Source organism: Apis mellifera, linkage group LG1, assembly GCF_003254395.2.
Source record: "Apis mellifera strain DH4 linkage group LG1, Amel_HAv3.1, whole genome shotgun sequence".
Taxonomy (NCBI): Eukaryota; Metazoa; Arthropoda; class Insecta; order Hymenoptera; family Apidae; genus Apis; species Apis mellifera.
This window is the reverse complement of record NC_037638.1, coordinates 15,907,182-15,925,657: the sequence shown is the minus strand read 5'-3', so window position 1 is coordinate 15,925,657 and position 18,476 is coordinate 15,907,182. Positions and strand designations below refer to the sequence as shown.

The 18,476-nt window shown below is 33.3% G+C and overlaps 1 protein-coding gene and 1 long non-coding RNA gene across 5 annotated transcripts in view; both read left to right on the top strand.

The window, feature by feature from the left end:
* The window catches only part of LOC113218581, a 90,059-nt gene extending 88,197 nt beyond the window's left edge, over positions 1–1,862 (top strand). The window contains exon 4 of the long non-coding RNA XR_003306114.1: positions 1,427–1,862. This is a non-coding gene — a long non-coding RNA (uncharacterized LOC113218581). The remainder of the gene's footprint in view (positions 1–1,426) is intronic.
* Positions 1,863–7,074: 5,212 nt separating this feature from the next.
* On the top strand, positions 7,075–18,316 carry LOC408587 (histidine decarboxylase). Of its 4 annotated transcripts, none has more exons than XM_006570842.3 (17): positions 7,075–7,293; positions 10,329–10,361; positions 12,512–12,798; positions 13,364–13,621; positions 13,893–14,036; positions 14,564–14,630; positions 14,746–14,908; positions 15,740–15,810; positions 15,891–15,910; positions 16,026–16,124; positions 16,312–16,532; positions 16,611–16,720; positions 17,085–17,093; positions 17,255–17,425; positions 17,488–17,564; positions 17,646–17,757; positions 17,837–18,316. In XM_006570842.3, the coding sequence occupies exons 2-17, from the start codon at positions 10,334–10,336 to the stop codon at positions 18,163–18,165; spliced, it is 2,166 nt and encodes a 721-aa protein (XP_006570905.2). In that variant the 5' UTR covers positions 7,075–7,293; positions 10,329–10,333; the 3' UTR covers positions 18,166–18,316. The 4 variants fall into 4 exon arrangements, with proteins under 4 accessions (XP_006570905.2, XP_016768645.2, XP_006570903.2 ...); XM_006570840.3 differs by lacking the exon at positions 7,075–7,293 and adding an exon at positions 9,549–9,942; XM_016913156.2 differs by lacking the exon at positions 10,329–10,361.
* The last annotated feature ends 160 nt before the right edge of the window (positions 18,317–18,476 follow it).

The following is an 18,476-nucleotide window of genomic DNA, read 5'->3' as shown; positions in this document are numbered from 1 at the left end:
AACCGAACCGCTTCGTTCTCTTTTTGCATAATTCTCCATTTGAAATTTCTTTCAATTCGAAATCGTTCGCGGAACATCCTATACAGCGTCTTTTTCTTCTCGTTAACGTTAAGCGAGTAAAATTTTAGTTCTATTCAACGACGTTGCGGGACGTGTTTCACTTCCTGTCGGTTAAAGACGTTCTAGCCAAGTTCTAGCACACCATAATTGGTACTTTCCTATTCTCGGCGCGTTCCTGGGTTTAAAGAATTGCGTAAATACCGATGGGATCCCTCGAAATCCATTGTCTCGCCCGTGGCAACGTCGATTTTCCAATTTTTCTCAGTTTTTACCATTTGTCACGGGAGAGATAAAGGAAGGAAACTTTCCATTGAATCATTTTCTTGGAAAATGGAATTTTGGTCACCGCGAGAAAACATATGGCTCCTTCCTGCGTCCATCCTTCCGGTTCCAATTCGACTTCTCGTCGCCTCTTCTCGATCCCCTTGCTCTTAAACTGAGAAGAATTGTAATTCGAAAGACACGATTTCGAATTAACCTTCTCGATCACTTTTCTTACTCTTCCCATATGAATTGCTAGGACAAGTTTTTTTTTAAATAAATCGTTTATTTTTTTATTTGTGTCATAAGACTCATTATAAATTTAACATTTCTTCTTCTTTATATTCTTGTAATTTTTCTTTCGTGAAATTAATCGATGTTGTTGGGCAAAGGATGAAATACAATGTATGATACTACATTCCAAACATCGGAATACCGTACTAGTCGAAACGTTCTTCAATCGTTGAAGCGTGTCGGCTCAAGTCAAGCGTGACCAAAAAAAAAAAATGACTCGTGGTGTTTTAGATGCAGTGTAATTGTTCCATTGTAGGACGGGAATAAAAGCGATTTAACGCGTGAGGCGATGGAAACGAGATAAATGATAGTTTGTCGCGTTTATCCTGCTGTTATTATTCCAGACGTTTATCTCAACCTTAACTATTTATTTATAACAATTTCATTGTAAATATAACACGATCAAAGCTTCATATATAAAGATATTATAACCGTTAAATCGTATTCTTGTAATGTCAACATCAAGTAATGTACACTGTGTATATACATATACACTATTTTATGAATATTGAAACGCTTGTTGTCTCCGAATAAAAAATTCAAAATCAATGTTCGATCACTGTTTTCCAATTACTTATCAGGAAAATAGTGATTAACCTGTCTATATTTTGTCCAATTTACATTTTTCTCTCAAAACACCTTGATACGTACACATGTTACACGGCCGCAAGCAGTGACCACTTGACAAAAATTACGTTAAGTATCCATCACGTTAAAAAAAATGCCCCGACACTGATGGCTTATCGGTTGCGTCACCAACTCCGTAAGTGCCATTATGTATGCATTCGTAATTGCCTCCGCGTCCTCGAAGTTTCAGGTCCAGAGTCAAGAACCCCGAGGCTAGACTTCAACAAGTGGGTCCACATCCATTGCCACTTCATCTTTCTTCGAATGGGAGGCAACCTCCATCCAGCGTCCAGGTGCGTCAACGTTCGTGTATACACGTCGTCGTACATAGGCGTAGGAGTAGAGCTTAAATAGAAGCCCTATTGTTTGCCAATACTCGTACACGTACAACATTTTTGATATCTGAAACACCGATCTCGAGTTTCTTACACGATTGTTGTATTATTGTCCGTTATCTTATTTCATACAATGCTTAATTTCATTGATCGATGATCAATAACTTAGATAACTTATGAAATATCCTCCTTCCTTTTTTCATTTCACTTCAGATTAATTCCTTCTCTCTGCTCAACATCTCTTCTTCCTCTCCATGACCTCCATCGATTTCTAACGTGTAAAATCGGGAGAGATCCTGCAATTCTGAACCTTGTATTTTATTTTTGACAGAGATTTATACATTAAAATCAAATATTCGTTCAACCCTGACGTTTCTTTTCCGCTTCTATCAATTGTCAGCGCGGTTATTCGGTCATTTTATTTATTACACGTTCATTAATAAATTAATCGATCGAGAGTGTATCCCGATGACATTTCGGAGGGGGGAGAGGCGTCGCGAATAGAAATCGGGTGACGCGATAAGTGCGCGATAATTGAATTCATTAGGGTGAATTCGTTCGATCGAGGATGCCACTTAATTACCAATTGCCGAGGATCGTTTGTATTATTTGTTATGATAACTCTCGCCCGTTATTCCAATTAGTTGTCTCGTTTGAATAATCGAGATCGTATCTGCTCGTGCTTCGCGCAAGCCAATAAATAAACCGGGGGGAAAAATCGTTAATGAAGTGGCGGCTTGTGATACCGGTCGAGGAAGTATCGCGAGGAATTGGGATGGATTTTTCGTCTACCGTAAATCCGTCAAGACAGGTCAAAACAAACCGGAGAAATTTCCGGATCTGGCGATCGCCTATTTTCGCGATTGTTTATATAATCCGATTTTAACAGCGTTTGGGAAGGAAGGCTTGCCTCTACCACCGCTTTTGAATCCTCTCCATAAAATCCCGCTGCATGTTTACGTGGCGCACGTGGGCGTGCAACAGAATGAAAGTACCGGTTGCAGTTTGCAACCGGCAAGCCGTGATGCGATTCGATAAACCGAACTTCGGGCCAAGTTGTGAAAGCCAATGGCATTGAAACGGCCGGTCTCTCGTACGCGAAATTCGAAATTTCAATTAAGCGAAAACTTTGGAAATTGAATAGATAGGGGGATGGAAGGTTGGAAATTATCCAAAATTTCCATCGATGGAGTTGAGAATGAAAAATATCTCGGGATGCACGATGTGGAAATTATTTATGAGAGCGAAGGGAGGAAAATTTAAGAATTGATTTAAGATAGAATATCAATTCTATTTTATTTCTTAAAATATATAACTTTGTACGAGATAGAGGGAAAGAGAAAGGAAGATATTGTACGAAAAAATGATAAAAATTTGATGCCAATTTTATTCAAGAATATTTTCTATCGAAAAATAAATAAATTGCTGCACGAATTTTCATTAAAATCAGATTCAAAATAAATGAATTCCCTTGTAAAGAATTGTTTTAATATCAGATTGAAATATGATGAACGAGGCTTTATAAATTATTCAATGGAAACAACGAAAATTAGAAGAATTAAATTGAAATAAGGAAGCCAAAATAATAATCGCCTCATTAACTCTTTGTGATACAAGAATAAAAAGTATCCCAATTTATTACAATTTTTACAAAATATATCAAAAGATATTCCACCAAATATGTAAAAGTATCATTTCTTAAAAACCTCAATTCCAATCAACCAACGAAAATATCTCCAAACGATCGAAATAAATTCGAGCAAAAAAAAAAAAGAAACGTGGCGCGCGAAGCGGGGGGGTTATTCCACCCTTGCGCATCCACGTTTCCCATTTTCTATGCGTGTGCGCGCGTGAGTGAGTGTGTGCGCGCGGTCGATCACGCATGTGGGCGTACGATAGGATAGAGGTAGCGGACGCGGGTTATACGAATACCGCGCGAGCGAGCAAACGAACGGCTTGCAACGGTAAAACGTAACCGTTGTGCCCCCGACTGCGAGAGAGGCCGTGTCGTGGCGAGAGAGCGGGTTGGGGAGGGATCTCGATGATGTAAGAGAGGGAGGGAGGGAGGAGAGCGTGGATGATGGTGTGTGGCCATGGTAGAGGGGAAATGGACGATGTAACACTGCCACATAGCGGTACAGCATCCCCACCGTCCCGTAAAATCATCCTTCTCCGAGGTTCACGGACGCTCGTAATTCGACGGCTATCCCCATCGAGGTTGGTACCCGGCCGATCATTTTCTTTTCCTTTCTTCTCCACCTCTTCTTCTTTCGCGTCTCGTCTCGTTCCTTTTGAATTTCTATGAAACACCGGGGACCGGTATTATCGAGCAATAGCCCCTAGAACCGGTACTCGGTGCCGGTAATCTTATCTATTAAACCAGTCAATACGTGGAGGGATCGTTTTGTTCTATTAGCGAGGGACGTAGCCGTGCGTCGCCGCCGCCGTCCTCGTCGTCGCCCTGCTCTTTTGATCGCGATGAATCACGCATTTTTCCCTGGAGACACTTGGACTCCGGCGTAGGAAGATCCTGTCCTGTGGAACGATTGTCTGCTACGTGTGGACGGATCGATTCCGCTTCCCTGTTCGAGAAACTTTTGGCTTTCCTACGCGATAATCCGGATAACTCGTATATTGGCAAGCTGTGAAATGTAGGTTATGGATTTCCCTTTTAACGCGCGTTAACGTAAGAATTCTTCTTCCTCTTTTTTTCTTCTCGCAAAAAAATAGTAGATAAAAATTGTCGGGGAAAGGATTGTTTGAAATGATGTGCAGATACATGGTAGAGACGGTATCGTTTTCGTGTCAAAGGTGAGTGAAAATTGGAGAAATTGGTGGGAGAAATTTCGAACGATCGAAATGGGATGGATGTATCGGGTATAAAGCGAACTATTTGCAACGATAGAGAAGAAATCGCGTCTGGGCGATGTTGCAACGTGTAATTTCGGGCATGGGCCGATATTATTGATGAGTTCGATTCTTCGAATCGATCAGGAATAATATCCGAACGGTGCGGGATACGAGACGAGGGGTGAGAGGGAAATTACGACGCCCACGGCAATCAACGGTACATTGCACTCCGCTGGTAATGCCCTCCGCTGCGTAAGTACGTATAACAATATACGTTAAATAACAGGTTTACGTATAAACAAGCAGAGTTCGGCAATCAAAGCGTGTACGCGGCAGCGCGTCGAAAATTCACTCGTGTAACCGATCGAACGGCCTAAGAAATATTTGATTGCCTGTCCAGTTATTCGCGTTATTTTCATGCCGCGAACTCGCCGAACACGTTAGCAAATTTACATTTTGCGTAAACGTTGAATGAAACACGATTAAATCGTGTTGGTGATAAAAAATAAATGCATCGAGATATATATATATATATATATTTATGTACATCTTGTTGAGATGAAATTTATTAAAGTCGACTGTAAAAATAATAAATCACAGATATCGATATTAATTTTAGAGATTAATTCGTATGTTTGAAATTTATTATTATTAATTTATTTTATTTTTCAATAAGTCAGAGTTGATATAAAAAAAAAAAAGAAAGAAAAATTATGATCGTTTAATACACGTCTGAGTAAATAGTGATTGACGTTCGATTAAAACGATTTATTAAATAAATATAATTAAATAAACTAAATGCATTTCGAATCGATTCGTACTTTTGAAATTTTAAATGTTCAGTAAATACATTAAAGATAGGATATTTGAAATATATGCATGAATCTTGATTGACGTTTAAAATTAAATAATTTATCGAAATGAATTGTAATATGCGAATGTACTTTTTAAATTTTTTGATAATCGATACATTAAAATACCGACGTATAATAACCGGAAAAATTACCTGCATTTCGATTGACGATTTAATCGAATAAATAATCATTGAACAAATATCGGATTCTGCTATTTTTTTTTTTTTTTAAGACTCGGATTAATTAAAGGTCCTATGCCTTTAAATAAATGATTACGGGAAATTTTTAACGAACGTTTCAATGAATCGGTGCAAATTAGTGTAACCAAGATGTATAACACCGTGATCCTATGTACAATTAATTGGTGTTTTCAGCCTTGTAATTATCCTGAGTTTCGATGCTCTGCTGGTTGCGTGTATACGATTATTATCCGTGATTATGGAAAATCGCTGAGAGATTAGAGTTATAACGTTTCGAACAACACTATTCGGGGAATCGAGTAAAATTAGGATAAAAATATTGATATGTAAAATATTGATATTTACATCGAGTAAATAAATAGTTTAAATATTAGATAATCGCGGGATACTGTTCGATACAAATATTTGCATTTATTTACTTGAAAGAATATTTTTAGATAATTAGTAAACAATTTTTTTGTTATTCATTGAGTGAACAAAACAAAAAAATTTTAATTTCATTCAGTTTGAAATATTGAAATGGGAAAACTTCGTTGACAATTAAATTTTTATAATTAGAGGGATATGTTGTAAATATTTGAAAGATTTTGAGGAGCTTGGTGCCGTCAGTGGGCGGTGAATGGAATTTAAACACGAGTAAGGAAACCGTGGTAATGCAGTGCGAGGAAAGTTTTTTAAGTAGATGTAGGATCTACCTGATCAGCCGCTGATAACGCAGAAATGCGAGCGGCGCATCGTTTGAAATTAAGAGTATTCCTTATCAATTGAACTATATTAAAAATATAATATAAATGAATATAAATTTTAAACAAGTATTTATCGTAAAAATATAAAATACATAAAATAAATAAAATAAAACATAGGTTTTGGTGGACAGGAATAAATGTTGCGTATATTCAACAGTGATTTTTAAACAATTCTTCACTTTTTTTTATAAAAATTAAATTATGAGAAACAAATGTTATTTAAGATCGAAAATTCTTCATTTTACGTTATAATGAAAATTTTATTTCTGATTCCATATATATTAACTTTTATGTATCATTTATGATAATTTGGAAGAAATTTCTCAATTCTGTCAATTAACTAAAAATAGCAATTTTTCTATTGAATTTATGAAATCAAAAAGAACGATAGATCCATGATTTTAATCATCGCATTACGAACTAAAATAATTCCAAAAAAAATAAAAAAAGAAGAATTAGAACAAGAGTAATTAAAAAAGAAAAGAAAGGTACAAGCTTAGAAAAAATTAATTAAAAATAAAAAATTAAATATTATATCTAATATTTTTATATACATTTTTATATACATCTTTGCAAATTGATACATAATTCTATATATGACCTCATCTCTCAGATAATTTCTTATCAATGTATATTAAAATTTCACATTATAACGATTTTACATCATATCAAATAATTATATATTATAATGCATACGAATAATCTATTTCTCGAAAAACAAGGAAAAAAAAAACAAAAGAATGCGATTCTGAAAAAAATCGTCGCGATTTCTTAATCGCAGTCATCGAAATTGTTTTGTCTTCGGGCTACGCTTGCGCTAAAGCAGCTAGTTACTTAGCGCGTCTCTATATAAAAGCGGCCACTTGTTGAACGACTTGCATTCCACCGATTCTCCTCAACCGTGGGTATATCTATTTTTCGGGGCCCCATATACCCTCTTTCGTGTCGTTTAAAAAGTGTTCTCGAAGACATTTATCTGGAAAATTCGTCTTTTCAACCCTCTTTCCATCGCACCGATTCTTGCTGCCTCCCGTTCATCCTCTGCGACTGTGAAATTTCCCAACAGGTAAGAATCTCGTGCAAATTACTTTACAAAATTTCTATTTCCTTGGCAATTTTTTTCTACTTAAGAATAATTTTTAAAAATAATTAATCAAACGTTATAAAAAGTATTTTCGAAGTAAAGGTTAATTTTCTTTTCTCTTTAAAATTTTAAAAGGAAATTTTGCAAATGATTACACACAAATTGTATACAATAATAATTATATAAAGTTAATTGCATATTACTTACAGAAACGATAAAAGATATATATTAGTTTGAAAGAATGAGCAACGATTCGAAAAAACTTTTTTTCTTTATTCTTCATTATTCGTGTCGTACTAATCGATTAAAAATTTCATGGATCGTGAATAAAATTTCTCTAAAAATCATAAATCAAAAAAACTGTTCAGAAGGATACATCGGTTTACTGTACCGGCAATGATTTAGCCATCGCTAGGGCGAGATAATCGTGATACGATTTTTATCTGGAATCGGCGATGGCTCGTGTCGTGCATAAGCAGTCAGCATCGCTGATAAATCCCTCGGAATCGCGCACGAATACTGAAAGCTACGGGAAATTACAAAAGTCGGAAACGGAAACGGTGGAAGGACGAGCTTTTAATATCGTCGAGCGTCATTCTGGCTTAAGCTCGAGATCCTCGCGACGATGTCGATGTTCGATTTTCCATTTTACATCTTTACCGGACTTGGCGATCTTTTATTTTCGTCGTCTGTGTAATCACCGAGCGATAACGTGATCTTACCACTTTTATCATCATCATCTCTCTTTCGAAAGGATTCGACTATTCTCGACAATACTCTTGAATGAGTAATATATTCCATAGATATGAGAAAGATGATTAAATAATATTTTTAAAAAAGTACTATTTAATTCATGTATTATTCAGTTGTAATTAATTTGAACTTGTTAGATCAGTCGGCCATCTTAAATTTTCGGTCTACTTCTTGGAAGACAGAAACAGTAGTGGATTTCCTCGTGAGCGAGATCTTCTGTTTCTCGAAACAAGATTAAGTAGTGACTGTCCACTTGACTTAATACTAGAACACTGACTTAGAATGCACGTGTTATAGTTGTTATAGATTTGTCGTGCGTATGATCCTTTTCTTTTTTTTTTTTTTCATTTTTTTCTATTTCTTTTGATTTTCAATAGAATTCGATAGAATACTCGTGATTGATTCTCTATGGATTATAAAAATAAGAGAGGGAAAAAAAAACAAACATATTATAATATTTTGCGATACAGGAGAAATATAATGATAACGGTTAATTAATTATCAAAAAAAATCTACGAAAGAAAATGAATTTCTATATTTTTCAAACATCACAGGTAATTCTAGCATTTACGATTCTGAGAAATATTAAATTTATTCAATTTGATTTCCAACACTAAGCACTAATAAGTCATCTCACGCAATAGGATTGAAAAAAAAAAAAATAATAAAAATTTCCGAGAATAGAAAAGAAAGGTAATAGAAGAATATTATATGTAATGTATAAATTTAATGGGTTAAAAAGAAGAAAAGTTGTCAAAAGTCAATTTTTTAAGAAAATCTAATATTTTAAAATTACATCATTATTATATATTAAATTTAATATTTCATATTTTTTTGTTTTAAAAAAATTCATTTTGCTAGATGACAACATTTCAAAATTTCAAAATCTAAAATATTCAATACATCAATAATTGCATGATCAAGTATAAGTAAAATTTAGAAATTCAATTAATTATTGTAAATATTCGTGGATTATTAAAATTTTAGACTGTTGCTAAAAAAATCGTATAAATTTCAAATAGTTTCCTGTCCTGATTTTAATAAGTTACGAAGAATTTTTATTGCTTGTGAACTTTATTTATTATTGTTAAAAAAAAATAATACAAGAATCATTTTTTCACGATGCTCTTCATAATATTGAATCTATCATGTTCAAATTCATTATCAAGTATCCTCAAAAATCCACGCTTTCCAATTTCTAAAAAATTTCTATCAAATTTGATTTTTGGCTATTTTTTCTCATTTAAAAATTTGAAAGATCCTGAATTCCAATATTTTCACGAATCTTATTTATTATTATTATTAACTCTTATAAATAATAATACTAACTCTATCACAAAAATTGTGACTTCTTTTTTAAAAAAAAATACAAATGCCATTTCCAGATCACAATAAATTCTCCATTATTGAATTTACCTTTATCTCAAACCTTTAGTGTCGAATATTCGATCATATTATCAGATTCTCATAAAATTTTGACTTTTGGCCACTATTTCTCGGTTTCTAGCCCATTTGTGGGATGATCGAATCCAGAAAAACGTACGAACTATGTAGTTCTAGGCCGCGTGGAGCCTTGTGACACTAGCCTAATAAGCTCTGGGCCCATGTGACAAGCGATCGATGATGAATCCGTACAAATTATCTCCAAGCACCTGTCGTAGCATTAAAGTTCGACGCTAGGTCAACACGCATAAGCGTATCTGCTCGGCACCCCAACTCAAATCCGCTGCGTCGTTACGGCTAAGCTTCCGCGAAACAAGTCGCGAGTTACCCGTTTCCGACAATCGACACGATCATTAATTAATTAAACACATCGACACATGCGCCTGATACGGTGCCATCGAAATTTTGAAATTTGGCTTCTGTGAAGATCAACTGGTGAGCGAGAATCAATCGTTCAAATTCGTGTATTGAAATTTCTCGTGTTGATTCGAAATTTATTTGGAAAGGGGAGAAGGATTTTTAATAATCTTCCATACTTTTATCTCGTTCATTCTTGGTTTGTTTTTATGTTAATGTTTTTAACTTAAATGAACGATCGACTATTGGTTTAATTATAAAAGATCTTGCAATGGAAACTATGAAGTCTTTTTAATCATGAAAAATAATTTTTTCCTTCTTGTTCAAGTTTATAATTATAATTTTATGGTTTTTAAGCACATATTTTGAGAATGGAACGCTAAAAATCTCAATTTATTCAATCAGAAATGTATTAATTTCACGGAAACGTGTATTACAATTGTCGTAATTCGATTTCGTTGCAGATAATATGAATCTAGAAGAATATCGCAAACATGGTAAGTGATAAACTTTATTATCATTATAACGCATGCCAAATAGCACGTAAATTTATCGAATCACGCTCATCAAAGAATTCATTGACGAATTCTTGCTTATTGTTGTGCATCTTTGCGTGTAACTATTTTTGATAGTCTGTAGAAACATTTGTACATTTTGTAATCTCATCACGTATGTAAATACACGTGCGTGAAACGAGCAACTTGCAAAGCTGTGGAATAGATTCCTAGGCATTAAAATGATACCAATAAAAAGGGATCACCATAAGGGAGAGTGAGTCTATGGGAAGTTTATGGATACGATACTGTTTCCAATACGGGCCAGATACAGTCTTCACAATCTAAATCTCTGAATCCTAGGCAAAGGCATCCCTTTTTCCTTAAATCCAATTTCGTGAGAAAAATCGATCTCTATGTTCGTTTATTTCGTCTTTCAAAGGTCAATAAAATTGACGCTTATCTTTATTGCAATTCGATTTTAAATTTGGAAGGAAATTTAATTTAAAACAAGTGTGTGGATTTTTTCTTTTTTTTTTTTTTTTTGGACGAATGGTTGCACGTTTAAGATTAAATAAATGTTACGAATTTGTTGTACACTGAAATGTGATTTAGAAATTGTTAAATAACACGAATCGAATCTTATTGTGATGGGTACGTCAATTTGGAACGAAACAAAGATGTTATTCAGGAGGAAGAATTCGTCTGCACAAATATTTTCCCCAATATACTTAAGACAGACTCCTCTAAATAGAGAAAACCAAAGATAATCGGTTTTTCCATCGGGCTTAATAATTGATCTTTCTTGAAGACAATCTTCAAACTCTTTAATCGCTTTGAAATGTAATAAAATTTTGAGTTTGTAAAAAATTTGACATACTTTAAAGGGGAAAAAACAGTTAATGATTTTAAAAATAATTTTTAAAAAATAGTTTCTCCAATTTTGCTAAAATGCTTTGTTAGTTTTTCATAATGAACATACAATTAATAGAAAACATAATATTTTGAAATATAATAAAAAAGTATAATTTTGAAAATGAAATATTTTATTTGAAGAATGTTAAAAATATTTGGATTTTCTCTTAAAGTATTTTATTTATTTATAATTTATTTTTCTTATTTTAAATATTCTTATTATTGTTGACTTTTTACTTAATTGTCTCAGTTTAGAAATTCTTTACCTTTGATGGACTGATTTTATGTCGTCAAAAAAACACATCAGATGAAAATTTTGTAGTTTTTTTATATAGCACAGTTTTTTATATACGAATAGATAAAGAGAAAATAAAATGAAAATGTGTCAAATGACATGGTTTTATTAAATAAAATAGAATTATATATTTTAAGTACTTTTTTGAATTATTGCTAAGATAAAAAATTGCATCATTCAATTACATTACATAAGTAATGCGGTTTCTCAAAATATTAAAACGATGCAAAAAAAATACATTCAATTACATTACATAAATAATGCGGTTTCTCAAAATATTAAAATGATGCAAAAAAAACACATTCAATTTAATCATAAATCATAAATCATATCTTTCAAAATCATTAAAAATTTATTTCTTAATTTTTTTCAACATAAAAACTTTTAAATTTTCAAAAATGAATCGAAAAATGTGTGTTACGTATAGGATGATTTAAAACTTTAAGTAAAATTAAAGCATTCGTGTCTTTTATATTAAATATTTAAGATAAAATATTTCATTTTGTGATTCAAATTATTAAAATGAAAATATATTAGGCTTTTAAAATTAAATTCAATTCAATAATAGGAGGCAAAAATGATAGAAGCCATACACGAACGAAACTTTATTAAATCTAAAAATTAATCCCGATCGATTCGAGTGTTAAAACAATTTTATTTATTAAAATAAATTACTTAAAAAATAATTTCAGATTACTCAAATTTTTTTGAGTTATTTAAAACTTATTTGAAATAATTTTTTTTTATTCGTACAAATTTCCAATCACAATTATAAAAAATTATTTCAAAATAATTCATTCAAATGATGAAGTAATATAAAATTATTACTCGTAAAGTAAGAAACGAACGAAGCGAATGTGAAATGATCATTTTTATTTGAAATAAAATATGAAATTATCAATTAAGAAATCCGTAATTTTCTCCCGCGATTTCGAATCGTCAGGAAAAGAAATGGTGGACTACATCGCCGATTATCTAGAAAACATTCGATCCCGCCGCGTTTATCCGGCGGTTTCCCCGGGTTACTTGAGAAACATTCTTCCGTCTTCGGCACCTGTGAACGGCGAGTCCTGGGAGGACATATTCGCTGACATCGAAAGGTGCATCATGCCAGGGGTGACGCATTGGCAGAGTCCGCACATGCACGCCTATTTCCCGGCCCTGAATTCACCTGCAAGCCTGCTGGCCGACATGCTGGCCGACGCGATCAATTGTCTTGGATTTACTTGGGTAAGAACAACAATGCAAATATCACGCACACGTTGAGGGAAATGGTTTAGTTTTCTCTCCTGTCGATTTTAAATTGTGTCGTATATGTTATTATATCTATCTTGATTGGCATTAAATTAGAAATATACTTTTCAATAAGGGTGGATTAAATAACTAACGTAGTTGCGAAAGATGAAAGTTAAAATGGATTGTCACGATCTTGTCACAGACAGATGAAAATAATAGATCTACCGTTTTAAGGTGTAGAAACTTCCCTACTTCACGACTCATAAGTTCGCGCTATTCAAATTTTGCCTAGTATCGTCAATACGAGCTTTCCATTCTTGTTTCGATGAAGCAAGTTTTAATTACATGTCTCTAAATTTGGATGACACGTACGAACATTATTATTAATTTCATTTAAAAAAAGAAAAATGCTAATTATAATTTTTCAATTAGTTTAAGGGACATTAAACATTTTTTTTTTAATAACAAAGAAAAGAACGTGGGATTTAAACCTACGCTTCAACATTCTGTGAATTCTCCATTGCACGAAATCATGAATCTTTCGCATGTATTTTAAAAGGCTTCGAGCCCTGCGTGCACGGAGCTAGAGACAATCGTAATGAACTGGCTCGGTAAAATGATTGGGCTGCCAGAAGAATTCTTGCATCGTCCAGGAGGATCGGGAGGCGGTGGCGTGATACAAACAACCGCATCAGAAGCCACTCTCGTTTGCTTACTGGCAGCAAGGACTCGAGCCATTAGAGACGTGCAACAAAACGAGCCAGATCGTTTACCAGCTGAGATTAATTCGCGTCTTGTCGCGTATTGCTCCGACCAGGTACATGTTTCCTCTTTAAATGGGACGAACTTATTTTCCTAAGAGTATTTTCCAAGAATACTATTTCTGAGATATCAAAGTAATTCATCCTTCCATCTCATGATCGTTACTTATTTATCTCTTTCGTTATTTAAGCGTCGTTTTAATTTCTGGAACAGATTGTACGTTTCTTTTTCTCTTTCTTTTCTTTCTTTTTTTCTTTTTAATTAAAACGACTTAAATTTTCCACAATTCAACGAATATTACATGATAATTGATTTGAATTTTATAGGCTCATTCCAGTGTGGAGAAAGCTGGATTAATAGGTCTGGTTCGAATGAAATACATCGAATCTGATGACGAGCTAAGTATGAGAGGAGAAACATTATTGGAAGCAATAACTCAAGACAGAGCTGATGGTTTACTTCCCTTTTTTGTGAGTTTTAGAAATTTTATTATAAATATCGTGAAAATTAAATTGCACTTTATTTCTTTTAAAATCTATCTATTACAAATTGGTATTAATAATATGTACATATATTTGAAAATTTATCAGATATTGAATGTACAATACAAAGAAATGATTCATGAAGAAATACTTATACTTTTCCCTCGTCCGAATTAACATCATTAGAGCGATATTGCAATACAAAATAATCAGCCCGTCAATTAACCTTGGTTGAATGGCTACAGTAGTTACAGTAAAAAATAAAGTAGACATGACGTAGCAAGGCGGATTGTATTCTTCCTAGTTGGCCCCTAAGGACGTCGACGACCAATCCTTTATTTTTCAACGTACAATAAATCCAATGTGCAAAGAAAAGTAGGTTTTATTACGATGCTTAAGATCAATCAAAGATATTTTTAGATATTGACGAAAGCTGTGATAAATTCGAAATTTGTGCTAAAAATTAGGAAAACTTTGTTATTGAATTTTAATGCTCGTTTCGTTCGTTCACCAAGGTTTGCGCTACTTTGGGTACAACCGGTGCGTGCGCTTTCGATAATCTAAAAGAAGTCGGTCAAGTGTGTAAGTAAAATGAAAAATTGTACAAGTTGGCTCGGATATTTTAAAATCTTTAAAAAAATGAATCAATGAAATTTACCTGATATAATATATATTAGTTTCGCTTAATTGAAAACAGGTGAACAAAACGGACTCTGGTTACACGTGGATGCGGCTTACGCAGGCAGTGCATTCGTGTGCCCTGAATTCCGTGGTTGGCTTAAAGGAATAGAATACGCCGATTCAATTGCATTCAATCCTAGCAAATGGCTGATGGTGCATTTCGACTGCACCGCTATGTGGTGAGTCGAAAATTTCCAACTCATGACGATTATATTTATATTTGTTATTTAAAAAAAAAGAAGAAGAAGAAGATAAAAGAATGGAAATTGATGAATTCGCAAATGATTATAGATTAAAAGATAAATTCATAAGCACGAAAGATTATCGTTTTTCGTCGTCGTTAGCACGTTTTATAGATTGAACTGCGGATGCAGAATGGGTTTTTTCATTCTTCCTGCAATTTCCGTCGATTCGTTCGGCTGACCTACCATAATTTATAATCTTTGGAATTGATGTTTGAGTTAAAATTGATAGTGCAAAGGTCAATTAATGAAAAAAGATTTATCGTTTTATAATAAATATTCTTATGAAAAATTTTTGTAATCTAATTAATATCTAAATAATTGCTTAACTGTGCAAGAAAATATTCGAATAAATTGTCATATAATATAAAATACTAATAATTAAAATATAATCCTTGACCAAAAAGTGAAACTATTCGTAATTTTCAATATTTTTTAATCAAATTTAAATACTTGAACGAAATTTAATTGCAATTATTTATGTATTTCTTATATTTTATTATTTTTTTTATTATACTCTCAATAAGTCCAATATGAATCCAATTAAAAATTAAACAGGCATCATTGATCACCACATTAACTGATTTAAAGAAAAAAAATTTTGGATGTCTTGGGAAAATTATTTCAAAGATGAGGAATATGATAAAACAATTCATCGAAACAATGAGAGAAATTATAAATTATTAATATTTACGTATATTCTTTTTTATTTAATTAATGATTATTAAATTAAAATAAAATTAATGTAATTTCTAACAAACCTTACAGGGTAAAAAGTAGTCAAGCATTGCACAGAACGTTTAACGTGGATCCATTGTATTTAAAGCATGAAAACTCAGGTAATAGAATTGCATTTGATATTACGTATTAAATCAAATGGGATATTTTATTAAATAAGACATATTTTATCTACTTACAGGTCTTGCTATTGATTACATGGTATACAATCATATAAGTTCGATAGATATTATCAGTCTTAATTAATGAAATCATTTTATGACGTATACATGATGTACATGTTTTTGACAAATTATTTTTTTATTTATAATTTTAGCACTGGCAAATCCCATTGTCAAAGAGATTCAGAGCATTGAAATTGTGGTTCGTCATTAGAAATTACGGAATCACTGGCCTTCAGAAGCATATTCGCGAGGTTTCTATTACATCATAACTTTTTGCGTTTTAAAAAAAATAGTGATTATATTCTGCTATCGTCCCTTACTTCGATTTTCGTTCGTTTTAATTTTAAATATTTTTTTTTAAATATATCCTGTCTCATAAGTAATATTTTAAGCTTTTTTTTTTGTAATTTCGTTCAAATATTCGATAATAAATTTCAGGGGGTAAGACTGGCACAAAAATTCGAGGCGCTGGTCTTGGCAGACGCACGCTTCGAGATTCCAGCAACAAGGCATTTGGGGCTGGTCGTGTTTCGCCTTCGAGGAGAGAACAGTTTGACGGAACGTTTGTTAAAGAAGATGAATTCGAGGGGTCGAGTGCACTGCGTTCCAGCTGCTTTGCATGGAAAATATGTAATTCGTTTCACCGTCACTTCGACTAAGTGAGTGGCCACGATTTTTAATAGAAAATCGTATGATAAAGAAAAAAATTTTCCTTTACCCTTGAACTTCGATCCTAGCACGACCAATGAGGATATCTTGAGAGACTGGGCCGAGATACGAAATACAGCGAATGAAATTTTGGATGACGACACGATTTCACCTGTACGGGCAAAAGTTCCACTCGCAGGTAACAAAGAAACAAATAGATTGATTTATTAATTTCTTCGATTTTTAAAATGTAGAGGTAAATATTGTGCATGCATATTGTACGCCATTCTAATATGTTTTGTATCAAGTAGAAATTTTTTTTTTTTTTATTAAACATACAATGTTGATCTAGAAAGAAACTAGTATTTTAGATTTTGAAGCGTATAAACAAATTTATTTTTTTGTATTTGTATCATTTTATTCAAAATTATGACAAGAATAATAATAATAATAAGCAATTTTATTTCTAATCACTTTGTTTTGTTTTTTCTCTCTTTCTCTCTCTCTCTCTCTCTCTCCCTTTTTTCATAAAAATGCATGTCTATGAATTTTGGAACACACAGAAAGCTCAGGTAAGACGAGTTTCCAAATACTTACTTATTTGATTTTAATATTTTTAATTTTATACATCTTAATGTTTTTTTCTTTTCCCAATTATTGCATTGCAGTACAAAGGAGTACAAATGTTAAATACACGATACGATGTTATTGAGTTGAAAGTTTTAATTTTCAGACACACGAGAAAAGAATGAAAATTTTGGTACAAGTTTGTTATTGGCTAATTCCCCAATGTCGCCGAAAATCGTAAATGGTAGCTTTGCTGCAATATACGATACTGCGGACGTATTCGAGGAATGCACCAAGGCTTTTGGCCAATTACGACTCGAGGCTAGAGACAGCCCAGGTATAAATAAAATCCAACCTCTCCTCCTAATTCGAATAATGACTTCTAATTCTGATCTGAAGCCATGCGTCGCCGAATTCGAGGAATACTTATGTCAGGAAAACAATTCTCCCTGGATTCCCGTATGGATCTCGTACAGGTGATGAAATACTTTTCCCTTTAATACTTTAATACGCTAATAAAAATTAGTACACTTTAAAAGAAAAAAAAATTACTTTAGGGCTACGCTTGTTGCCGTCCAGCTATAGAAATGGCCACTGAATTGCCACTACAAGAGGACGAAGACGTTGGAATCGCCGAAACAAGATCCGATGCTAATCAATCTAGCAATGGCAAGTGCAATATTGATTGAAAATGTATAAAAAAAGGAAAACAGTTGTCTCTAACAATCTCTGTTTCATTATACTCCAGACGATCTCGATGAACGTTCAACCGGCCAACAAGAGTCGGAGGATATCACGGAGAAAGCGTTAAAAAGGCAAACATCCAAGTCTCGCTCGAACTACACCGTAAATGGTTCCGTGAAAATCGGTTCTCAAGACTGCTCGAATACTCTTACGTCCATGTTGTCGACAGAAGGTAATCTGCCAAGGAGCGAAACAATAGCCGCGATCGGTCATCGTTCGTACATCGACGATTTATCCATGATGCAAAGCGAGAATATTTGTAAAGGGGATAATAACGTAGAGGACGTGACTGTCTGCAGGAAATGCGGCCATTGTATGAAAAATAAAGAATAAAGAAATTAGCCGAATAAAACGTAACGTATTATCGCGACACTGTATACATTCCTTCGTTCGATGGAATTCTATGTTCTTCAGAATTAAACGCTACCAATTGTTGGAGAGAAAGTAATCAACCGCGATAATAAATCTGAATTTACCGTCTGAATCTGTTTTTCTGTCTTCATTTCATTTCTCTCCACTGCCCTTTTACTCTTTCATCGATGTGGCACGCACAAGATTTTACACGTAAAAATAAATTGAAAAAAGGAATTTTTTTTTGTTTCTTTAAAGTTCGAGGACATTCGAGGATATATGTATAATGAAAG